Source organism: Clinocottus analis, unplaced genomic scaffold (genome assembly GCF_023055335.1).
Source record: "Clinocottus analis isolate CAN_PGR_092001 unplaced genomic scaffold, fCliAna1.0.p SCAF_5, whole genome shotgun sequence".
NCBI classification, from domain to species: domain Eukaryota; kingdom Metazoa; phylum Chordata; class Actinopteri; order Perciformes; family Cottidae; genus Clinocottus; species Clinocottus analis.
The window spans coordinates 6007292-6019445 of NW_027176207.1; the positions used below are offsets into that span (position 1 = coordinate 6007292).

The following is a 12154-nucleotide window of genomic DNA, read 5'->3' on the forward strand; positions in this document are numbered from 1 at the left end:
CGGTGCAGCAGTCACAGCCTTGTCATGCAATCCAACAAGAATATGCCCTTGGTCAGGGGTCACAAGGACGGCCACCTTCAGTGCTAATGAGCCTGCAATAAGGTTGATAATAAAAGGGAGAAAAATCCTTTGCATAAGTGTTTCTTCCTCAACAACCCAGGTAGCCAGCGGACTAGGCCCTATTGCGGTTGAAAACATAACTTTACTTGTGTGGACAAACTGCTTTGGGGATAGAAATTGGTTTACCAAAGGTCTTAGGTTCACTAAAGCAGTGGAATATATGAATAAAATGGTAAATAAATGTCTAAAACCAAATGTTTTATTATATGGTGGGGATGGATGTGCTAGAGTGGCTGTCGTTGTGGCCGGCGGTGGTGACCTCGTGCGAGGCAGAGATGCAGCATGTTGTCCACTGGACCCTAGCAGCTGTGAAACCTCTCTGTAAATTACATATCAGTCATAACTTTACTAAAAGAATGTTAACGTTGATCGTGACAATAGTTGATTGTGCACCGTTTCGTCTTAGGGACGCGTAAGATTGCATCCAGCACTGACTATGCTTATGAATTTAATAAAAACGTAAACATCATAGCTCGCTTCAATGCAGGGGCGGACCCGGAAGGGTTAGTCTGTCTCAACTTCTGCATTAAAATCAAGGCAGAAAATCCTGCGATTGTCAAAAAAGCACTGAAAACCCTGCTTCCATTTAAACATCCTGTCTTTGTGAAGCAGGTTTCACGAAATAGACAGAACATAAAGAACACGCGTTGGGTGTCGTAGCGGAGGAAAAATCCCAAGGCTCCCACTATTTTGGTGTATTTGTGAGTTGTAATTTCATGCACTTAATTGTCTTTATCTCGGTCATATAATTTTGTGAAGGCCGGTCCATGAAAATATTGTCTTACATGTAACCCGTCTGTGGCGCTAAAAAGGTTGGGGATTGCTAATCTAATTAAGCAGCTCTCCGTTCAATAAGTCCGGATCTCCGAGATGTTCGGAGATCTGTTTAAGCTAGTGGTCGAGGAAACTCATCTGGCTGTCTCACTGCCGTCCCTCCTGACAACTACCCTGCTTCTACTCACAACTCGACTCGAAAGGGAGGCCCTATTGGCTGAATGCAGCTGTCCGTCTTGTCAGTTAATGGCAACTTTCCTCTAATGGACCTAGGCTCTCGGTAAGGCGGCAGGATAGATTTGAATAGCTTTGATTTTAGCTCTAAGGTGTTTCGTAGCTTTGCCTATCGTGTTTGAATGTGATTTACTCCTGATAGGCAGGAGGGTATGAATGGGTGAATCATGTAAGTGTTTTTAGTGCAAAGCGTTCTATAGCGTATAAAAAAGCGCTATACAAATCCATTAAACTCTTCTGACTACTTGCTTTAAATGCAGATTGGAAATGTATTGCAGAATTATTAGCAGGGGCATAGGAACAGCTCAATTATTTACTTCTATATGATAGATTCTTGTGGGTTGTATATTAGTACCTGAAAAATCCAAGTGCAAAATTAAATTGCTGATATGTGTCCTTGAAGTGTAATCCTGATCACAGAATTTCTTAAAGCTGATTTAACCTGGATTCAGTGCTTTAGTCAGAAGTTTTATATTAAAACCAAGTTCCACAGAAGTGTTTGATGTCTTATTTATAAATGTAACTTTACTTTTTATCATTTATTATTGTTTACCACAATCGTCTTTGACTTGTCTTACTACAGTTCTACTGTGCTTGTGGACGACATGCGCCCATACGGAGACGAAGAGGGTTGTCGGAGACAATGCTACACTGCCGTGTTACCATCAGTTCTCGGTGGGTGATGACCCCACTCTTGACATTGAATGGCTGCTTCTGAAACCAACCAACAAGCAAAGAGTGGTAAGTGCCTCTCCATACAAGAGGTTAACCTCTTGAGCCCGATGCACTCCAAGCCCAGCAGCGCCCACTATAAGCCAAGGAAATGATGAAAAAAAAAAGTCAAGTGACAATTCCTACAAGATCTACGGAACAACAACGTTGATAAACTTCATTTACATTTCTGAAATACAGTAAAGGCTTGTGTAAAGAGTCCTATCCAAACTTTTACCGTTAGGGTTATGTAATTACATAAACCCCGTAACCTCAAAAACCTCGCCGTCACTTTTTCGCACAGCTGTAGCATTTCACCTTTTTGTTAATAACTACACTTGACAAAGTCTGATTTCATTTGTTTTAGAAAACACCTCTCTGTAACTCTCCAAGCTTGTATGAATCTAATAAGGTATGGTCAATTCTGGGTTTGTGTATTAGTAATTAGTAATGAGTACCTGAAAAATTCAAGTGCGGCCGGGCTATTTTCTTTTCGTGTTCCTTTGACTTTTCAGACTGCGATCGGGGGTTGGGGATCTATTTATTTATTTATTTTTTAAACGTGTCACACGTTTTAATACCCAGCATGTCCCAATCCGAGCAGGTTTAGGCATAAACTGTATGTGTCTTATCTTGTATACTCCATCATAAACCGACTTACGTATTTCACCTCCCCCAACAGGTGATAACATACTTTGCTGGACGGGTTTTTGACCCAAATGAAGAAGAGCATAGCCGTGTAGCCTTCGCTGGAGAGTACTTAAAAGGTGATGCCTCTCTGCTGATCAGGGACTTGTCTCTAGCAGACTCAGGAGAGTACAGCTGCAAAGTCAAGACTGGCTCACAATACCACTGGAGCACAATCAGCCTCATAGTGCTGAGTAAGTGACCGACAGCACTTAGGTTGAATAAGGAAAAACACAGAGGGAGAACTCATGAGAATACTTGCACTGGAAGTCTCAAAGGCTCTTAGCATTAGAGTTGTCATCAAATGTACTTCATTTAATCTTGGTAGACCGAAGTGTGCGATTGAAAGTTCAGACCAATGATTTCATCTGTGGCATTCTCATCCACTTGTGAGCTACACCTAGGAAATAGTCAATTGGAATTAATTCTAGTTCTCGTCCTTTGTGATTTTCTGTCTGGAAATTCAGTCACTGATTAAAGCTTGTTGCTCTTTAAGCATATGATATGCTAACAATGTATTTATTTAGAACAGTTAAGAGTGCAGAGAAAGTACAGCAACCCATTTGAAATTTAGTCAAAGACCCCATCCTCAATAGACAGACAGACCTAGCAAAGCATTCATTCAAAGTGTAGTATTGTTTTTATCGCAGCAAAACAGTTTATTTTGGGTTCATACAGTTTCAGCAAACCAAAAATTGTAATTTTGAAAAAAAAAATACTCTGAATCACCATGACTGGAAATTGGTGAAAGATGTTCATCCTTAAGATATCTGTCTTTCAAATCTTGGTTAATTTGAAGTACGACCATGGGCAACAAAGACTTATTTGCAGACTCCACTTCTACTAAAAATATTTATGTAGGTATTTATTGAGTGTAGTGAGTACACTGAAAGTCTACAACAGAAGGAATGAGGACCACAATTAGTAATAAATAGATTTAGATTTCATGAAGGACTGCATGAAATGTGCTCCATGGTGCTTCACGCATGACTACATAAAAGCAGTTTTTTTGAAAGTTCATACCAAGTTACCATACTACTTTATTAGCATAACACATCCTAGTTGTAACAAAGGGATAGTGGATGTTCAAAATTCAAATAGAGGAGCCCTTACTAAATTGATATGGAATACAAAATCCACTATGCTGTATAATTAACTTAACCGTAACTGTTTGAACACTGACTCACATATGTTGTCTTTATGGACTTGTGTCGCTTTTTTTGTCTTATGACCACACAAAGCACTTTAATACTACATGTCATTCATGCATTGACACCGTAATGACAGGGGCTACCCTGCAAGGTGCCACTGCCCGTCACTACAATCAAAGCCTTCACACCGATGGCAAAACCCGGTTAAAATAAAAGTTTTACCTAAGAGGGCTTTACACTACTTTAATACTTTACTTACGACATCCTTACATAATTCATAGAACGATTGTCCATTGTAAGTTAAGTAGACTTATACAGAAAGTGCCGGGTAATTACAGACTGTATTATGAAGTGTTACCCAATCTCTCGACGATGGTTTGATTAAGTCTTGGGATGGAAAATACAGACTCCATCTGTACTAAAGTCATATTTATTGAAAGTGTAAATCTAGCGTTTAAAATATACTTTATACAACAATGTACTGCAACATAATTTGTAATATCAATACATATATTACTTAAATTCACATTTGAATTGGATTTGGAAAATCCCCTCTTATTTCACTTCAGCCCAAATCTTCTTCTGAAAAGTGGGTGAGGAAACAAAGTGTAAGAATATCTGTGTTTGTATCAATCCACAGTAAAGCCATCCAAGCCGCGCTGCTGGAAGGAGGGCAAAATGTTGGAGGGCGGTGATGTTAAGCTGAGCTGCAAGTCTGCAGATGGCTCTGATCCCATCCACTACAAATGGGAGAGGGTACTAGACGAGGGCAAGTATGTTGGCAAGCTGCCGCCACTGGCCTTGCTAGGTAAGTCTTCTTAAGGCTGATTTATACTCGAGTTTTACGTAGAGACGCAAGCACGCAAGACACGCATGGCCGCCCTTGTGTGGTCAAATCGGTCATTTCGCGTGCGTCACCCCAAATTTCTGACTATCCGTCAAAGCAACGCAAGCCCGCAAGGCTGTGATTGGTCCGCTAACCACATCCTTTTTGAGTCTGGCATTTCCGGTTTCATAGCATAATACCGCTGTTTTTAAAAGCCATAGCAGAAACACAAACAATGGATCCCGTTGAAGAATGTTTGGCTGAAGAGGTCCGCAGATATGAGCACTTATATAACCCGTCTGACGGAGTATAAGGACACACAGATGGCGGTGAATTCCTGGAGGGAGATATCGGTGAATGTCGGTGTGCAGGTCGACTCTAAACAGCCGTTGCGCCACCTACTGTTCTGGCATATAGAAAACGCACGGGAACTACTACTAACTAAACTAACTAACTAACTAAACCAAAACAATTGCTTTGTAATTTCTCTTTACTCAATCGTACAAACATGTATTTCTATGCAACTGCAGTGTCCACAATTGGCTGTACTATTCATGAATTTTATCTTCATTCTTGTCAGATTTGAAAAATCCAGAGGTTGTGACGTTGAAAAACCTGACCAAGGACAGCACTGGTGTCTACAAATGCACAGCCAGCAATGATGTGGGAGAAGGGAGCTGCACAGTTGAGGTCAAGATGCACTGTGAGTGGAAAATCCTTGATGAACACTGAATTGGATAAAAAAAAAAAACTTTGATTGAGAAGAGGCCAGCTGCTTTGGAAATCCTGCAAATGATTTTTGCACCATAGACATTCAGTAAAACCATCATGAGCTATTCTTAACCAAAAGAATATGTAACTGATTAAAAAGCAATGTTTTAGATTCAGTATTAAAACTCATTAAACTCAAATACATTGGTGTTCACCATCTTTAGCCATACTTGCGAGGAGTTTAAGGATAAGGCTGACAGCATCCTACTTTCCTTGAGAAAGCCCAAAATCCAAACCAATGATGTATTAGGTCATCTCTCACTGGCCCATTGGCTGCTATTGAAAATGTAAATCTGGTAATTTCACTTTTAAAGTCAATGTCAGTATGCTTTTTATTACATAACTTTATGTGTGTTTGTTTATGTTTTGTAATTTGTGTGTTCACACGGTGTAGATATAACAGAAATTGGTGTGGTAGCAGGGGCAGTGGTTGGCGTGTCCTTTGGAGTCCTGCTTATCTTTCTCATCATCTGGTTGATATTTTGCAAAAAGAAGATGAAGAAATATGAAGAAGAGACCCCAAATGAAATCAGGTATACAATGAAGAATCAACGTTTTCTGCCAGTTATAACCAAGTTTCACTCTATTAATACATGTTGATTTGTTCTGTTGAGGCCACCCTTTATTCAAACTCATCATGCTCTCTTTTCAGGGAGGATGCACAGGCTCCCAAAGCCAAACTGACAAAGCCCAACTCTATCTCTTCATCCCTCTCTGGCAGCTCTCGCTCAGGCACCTCCTCCACTCAGTCCATGGTGCACAACATTGCGCTCCAAGGCCAACACGCCTGTAACACACCTGTATTCCTGCTGTGACAGCCTTCAAGGAAAGCTGCTAAGCCTTTTTTTTCACTCAGTCTCCACCTAGCTACAATCAGTCAGGTACCAAGTCTCCAGATTCAACATCAACCCCCATGTCTACCTCCAACTGCAAGCCCAGCCCTTCCCATTAACTAAGTTTTGGAAACCTGGCCCACATGGGAGCCACTCCTGTTTTGATCCCTCCCCAAACTAAGGCATTTCAGACTGTGTGGAATATGTAATCAGACAGAAGAAAGGACCACGGCAGCCTCAGGACACCTCAACAAGCCGAACCCAAGAGTTAGACTCTGATAAAGATCCAATGATGTTACCTAGATTGTTTTTCACCATTCACTCTCTAATGCAGGAGTAGGCAATTATTTTATTTTTCCCAATGGGCCACATGAGTAACAAGGACTGTTGACAAGGACCAATAGACTGAACTCAATCCTGCTCAATATTATTCCACCTCTTTATAAAAAGCAGTAAATGGTATGGTTTTAATAAGCTGCCAGTGGTAAGAGTAAATGTTATGATCAGTGGTGGAATGTAACAAAGTCTATTTGCTTAAATTGTGTACAAATTCAAGGTACTTTACCAGAGTATTTCCATTTTAATCAACTTTGTACTTCCACTTCACGAAAATAAAATCCAAGATTCCATACGGTGGTGATGGATGCCAGAGTGATGCCATCCAGAGAAACCATATCAGCAGATAATTGATTTCTGAGGTGTTCTGGACCGTGCAAAAAAATACTTCAGTCTTGTCAGAGTTCAGAAGCAGGAACTTGTAGGTCATCCAGGTTTTTATCTTTTTAAGACACACTTAAAGTTTAGCGACCTGGTGGATTTCATCTGGCTTGATTGACAGATATAGTTGAGTATCATCGGCATAGCCGTGAAAGTTTATGGAATGTTTTCTAATAATATTGTGGAACTCCATGACAAACGATGATGGTCATCGAGGCTTCATTGTTTACATTACCAGCTTATTGCGGTACCTTTAATACGAATCGACTGGTCTAGTCTCTTAGTAATTGTCACTCGTATCTTCATGTTTCTGACGATGGTTTGTTGGTTTCTCAGTGACGCTGAGCGGCGGGGATCCGGTTAGAAATGTGCAGGGTGGGGGGGTCTAACCCACTGAGACCTGCCTCCAACCTAGCAAATAAACTACACTTGATCATTTGTTGCTAAATGTGAGAGGTGATCTGTGACAAAATAAACACTTCCAACCACTTTGTATGTGAATCCACCACAATCATGAACATGTGGTTCAGGAATGGCCCTGCAAAGTCTGTATGTAGTTTCTTCCAGGAATCACCTGGAAAATCCCATGGGTGTAGTGGAACCTGCTGTGGCATCTGTTGGTCCAACTAGCATGTCTCACATTCCTTGCAAATCTTCTCCACGTCAGTCAAGGTTTGGCCATACATACTTCCGAGCTTTGCTTTTAATATGCGTTGGTGCCCAGAGTGAATCTCTTTCAACATATTTTCATCTTTGAGGGTACAATGACTCTGGTCTCCCATGGGAGACAACTTTGTGCTGTGGAAAACTAATTTCTCTTCATGAAAAACAAGTTTAAGTTTTCCTCTGCCCTCCATGACATACTTATACACTTGCGTCAATTCAGTGTCAGTGCATATTGTCATGGCAACCTGTGTTGCTTGTATATATGCTCTACCAGCAGTAAGTGGACAAGAGCTGAGCTGACTGAGTTTATGATAAAAAAAATACTCAAACTGAGTCAGATTGACTGCTGTTATTAAGCACCACAAAAATGCTGTTGTTTATGCTTATAGTAGTGTATCTTATGTCCCTCTTTTATGACATCATGGGGACATCTTTTTTTTTAAAATTACATTTACATTTGTTATTAATTTGATATCAGTATTCATTTAGGTTTGAGACTAAATTTGCCTAAGTTGGTTGTGGGTGTCCAGTAGAGCCACAGGGCTGCATGCCACAGGGCTGCATGCCACAGGCTCCACCAGCTGCTGAAAGAGACTACATGTCCGAGATTGAGATGAAGTTAGTTTTAGTTTGGATATTCGACAACCAGCGTCTGGTGACCCCTCCAGTGGTTAGCATCACTTCATGAAGGCAGGAGGCCAGTTATTTCACCTCGCTTGGACATCATCAATATATTACTGTTGAATTACCACATAATCAGATACCTTCTTTTAATCGGGTGTAGTTAATTTATTTGACATAAATATTTTTATCGAAAACTGGCATTTTTTTCAGGAACTACAGTCACAAATGCTACACAAGACACTAACACTCACTTCTTCATATGGGATGTTAGCGCTTATTCTCATCTGTATGAATACTTTAATATGCATTTAATTTTACATACATAATGTCATGAATAGGGAACTAAATAGACTGTGCTGCCAACAAGAAGCTTCAATGCAGTCGTAATGTGAGCAGTGCTGTACAATGTAAAATAACAGTGTGTGCTTACTGTTGTAACACACATGTGCAGGTATTTACAGCTTCTACTACTTTAAAGGTAACACCAGTCTGAAGACTTGCTGAGAATCAGGAGTTGTGGAGTTGTACCAGATGATCAAAGAAACGTGAAGCTTCACACTAACAATATACTTTGTAAGTACTTGAACCATTGTATTTTAATCATGCCATTTGTTTAATTGTATGCTGCTCACAATGCGGGCTAAGCTGCTAGGTAGAAGCGTTGGCAGGTAAGCTTGTAGCAGTCTGCAGCATAAACCAACAGTAAACCTAATATGTGTGAAAGTTCATGTTGGACTGTCGCTGTAGCCTAACAATATAAAATGTATTTAGTTTTTAGGTCATTTTACAGCTTACGTACATTACAGAAAGCAAGTGGGGTTGTATAGGTGGGATGTGGAGAAAGAGAGTAAAACAAAGTGACATACAAAGAAGAAGTGGGTCGAAACATTATTTGGCATTCATCAACATACAAATAGTGTACAGTATTATACTATGTGATATCCCAGTGAGCATGTTTTCCTTCAAGAGATGTTTAGAAAACAACTTTGTTCATTGGTGAAAGGACATTTAAAACTGGTTCAAAAGTGAATATTTCTTTCTAATACTTTCTAATTCACATATGTCCACCCTAAATATGGCAGACCATCTAAAACCAACTCCAGAGGTTGTTTTGTTTTTACTGTTAACAATCATAAAATTTTATATTTAATTGTACTTGTAGTACAACGTTGTCCATGTTATATTTAAGTTGTTGTGTAATAAATACATATGTATTGCTTCCTGTGTCATATGGTTTTCTTTTGTCCCTTTGATGGGTTAGACTAGCGGTCCACAACTTTTTTTGCACCACAGACTGGTTTTGTGTAAGACAATATTTTCACAGACCGGCCTTCAAGGTGTGGGGGATAAATATGCCGAAATAAAATAATACGACCGGCATAAAAACTAATATGAAATACTAAAGAAAATACTATTTACCATTATGTTGAATTGTCCACACATATCATGTAGATCTGGCACATGAGAATCACCTGTAGCGATAAACACATATTTAAAGTAGGACTCCTGATATTGTCCTTAATGCAGCTTTCTTTTTCTTGGAAGTCGTAGACTCTTCTTCTTCTGTCTCTTCATTGGACATTTCCTCTTCCAAAGAAGCTCCCTGAAGATGTCTATGTTTTACCCATCTTCGTTAGCTTGTGGGCTTCATTTTTGGGGTAAATCACATGACTGAGACAAGCGTTTTGCCATATGTCAAGAGACATAGACGCACATACGGATGTATCCGGTAGATTTTCAGAATAAAATATTGTTTAAACCGCGATAATAAATACAATATTTGATCATTAATTCTTTGAGGAAAGGACCCACGGACCGGTACCGGTATCGGTCTGTGGACCCGGTGGTTGGGGACCACAAGGTTGGTAAACCTAAACCGCTCTTTTAAAGGTGACCATTTTTAAGTTTAAAAGGCCTGTAGTTTAGTCAAAAGTAAAGGTTTTTTTTATAGACTTTTTAAAGACGTTGATTAAACGTTAGCATTTAGCCTATATTTTATCCAATAAAATGTGTGTGTGTGTGTGTGTGTGTGTGTGTGTGTATATACATATATATATATATATATATATATATATATATATATATATATATATATATATATATATATATATATATATATGCAGATATGAACAACGCGATGTCATATATATATATATATATATATATATATATATATATATATATATATATATATATATATATATATATATGTATATACACACACACACACACACACACACACACACACACACACACACACACACACACACACATAATAAAATGTCAACATATGAGACTAAAATGGCAAAAGGATTCGCATAATAAAGTTCATGAAAAAGTACACTAATGTGTAGGTTTAATCAACGTTTTAAAATAATCTTTTAAATTTCTATGTGTTGTATTTTTTTTAAACTATTTTGAATGTGTTTTCAGCTTGGACTATAGTTTGTCGTTGTATCTTTTCAATGCTCTGCGGGCGCTGGTCCAGATACAGTCAGGTCTGGCGAAGACCCAAATGAAAACTAACTTCACCACAGTCCTTGTGAGCTCAGGCGAGAGGAGGGAATGGGTCCGAGTTCCACAGCGGTGATCCAGCAGCTGAAACCTCCAGCCTCCGCTGTTCCGCTGTGGGTATCCACAGAAAAAGAAGAGTGGATTAACATTTCAACAGATTTATTTCGTCTCCATTTCTTGGGAAACAGTGAAGCGTAATAACGGGAATTTAGGATAAGCAAATCTGAAGGCTCGTTTAGTCATGTTCCCAGCGTACTCCCTGCCCATGAAAGCAGAGCGCAGACGGAACAAGGAGCGTCTGGAGGCCAGCCTGGCCGGCTTGTGTGAGCTAGATCTGCTCAAACAGAGGCAAGAATGCCGGGTGCTGAGCGCCCTGTGCCTCGGGGACTCTGTGGTTCCCGGCCGGCCGCCTTGGGGAGCTCTACGGTCGGCACATTGCGCCCTGGACGCACCAAACGCCAACGCGTCGGATGACTACAGCCGCAGGCTCCAAACTGTGAGTTATGTTGTCTGATGAGACTCGTTTTACATTGAGATGGCTATAATAAGGTCCTGTTGGTTTAATCCTGTAAAAGATAGTGCAGCGTCATGAAAGTAAAGTAGACTTAACAGTAGTGTCACGTTTCGTAAACGTACATGGTCTTATAAAGGGTCCGCTATTGATCCTTTTGGATTACACAAACACAGTTTCAGGAGACTCGGTCTTGTCAGTAGATTTGTTGTCAGACGGGACTCGGCCCATGAATCTGCTGTAGTCTGCAGAGATATGTGCACGGTGGGGTAGTGCTCATTAAACATGTACTATGCCGTCTCGTCGTGTCATGGATTTGACCGTTCTTTCTGTCGAGAGTCTCTTAACTTTCCGGGACACTGTTGAATTCGATTACAGCTACTGATACAGGAACAGAGAACCCTCAGCGTTCTTTTCCTCAGGGTGCAGATATGAACAACGCGATGTCAGAAAGTCCTAAAGTCACATATATTACCATGTAAGGGCAAATTCAGAGGGGAGCTTCATTGCCAGTCATTTCACAAGGAAGAGCCTGCCTTATCCAGACATCTCTATCCCTCGTGCTGCTTAAGCCTGAAAGTAATAATTAATCACATTGAAGCTGGATTTTCATGAAAACTGCCTCACTCGTCCAGATTTGGTCTTAATTGAATCAAACTCTTTAAAATGCATTCTGAAACTAACAACGGTCTATGCAAATGAGCTATTTTTCTTTTTGGTAAGAACCAAATTAAACTGTATGGCATCTATACTTATAGGGTCTGTTTTGCATTTGTTCAATTTTCTCTCCTTTGGAGTATGAAAAACAGACCACAGGAAATAACAGTTTGAAATCTCAAACAAATGACAATTATGTGCCACATTTGAGACATCAAAACAACATTCAGACTTTCCAGCATGACTTGACTTACCTTGATTAACAATTACAAAATGTATCAAATCCAAAGCTTTTCAATCTGTACACATACAAATGTGTCCATGTGGTTTGTGTATGCCGGCAAATTTGTGTCTCTTA

At 39.8% G+C, this 12154-nt stretch overlaps 2 protein-coding genes across 2 annotated transcripts in view; both read left to right on the forward strand.

Annotated features, from left to right (window-relative positions):
- The first annotated feature begins 335 nt into the window (after positions 1 to 335).
- LOC137802299 (CXADR-like membrane protein) lies at positions 336 to 6125 on the forward strand. Its single transcript, XM_068600096.1, has 7 exons — positions 336 to 441; positions 1712 to 1869; positions 2522 to 2720; positions 4318 to 4485; positions 5084 to 5206; positions 5669 to 5807; positions 5927 to 6125. The coding sequence occupies exons 1-7, from the start codon at positions 336 to 338 to the stop codon at positions 6087 to 6089; spliced, it is 1056 nt and encodes a 351-aa protein (XP_068456197.1). The 3' UTR covers positions 6090 to 6125.
- Positions 6126 to 10682: 4557 nt separating this feature from the next.
- LOC137802648 (dapper homolog 3-like) overlaps positions 10683 to 12154 on the forward strand; it is a 14054-nt gene continuing 12582 nt past the window's right edge. Inside the window, exon 1 of the mRNA XM_068600675.1 lies at positions 10683 to 11124. Within this exon, the coding sequence (XP_068456776.1) occupies positions 10870 to 11124 (255 nt within the window). The 5' untranslated portion in view covers positions 10683 to 10869. The remainder of the gene's footprint in view (positions 11125 to 12154) is intronic.

Bases quoted from the DNA above. Each gene is read 5' to 3' on its own strand.
- LOC137802299 (XM_068600096.1), top strand. From the start codon at position 336: ATGGATGTGCTAGAGTGGCTGTCGTTGTGGCCGGCGGTGGTGACCTCG. The intron at 442-1,711 runs GTAAATTACATA...GTCTTACTACAG, and splicing joins AGCAGCTGTGAAACCTCTCT to TTCTACTGTGCTTGTGGACG. The intron at 5,207-5,668 runs GTGAGTGGAAAA...CACACGGTGTAG, and splicing joins AGTTGAGGTCAAGATGCACT to ATATAACAGAAATTGGTGTG.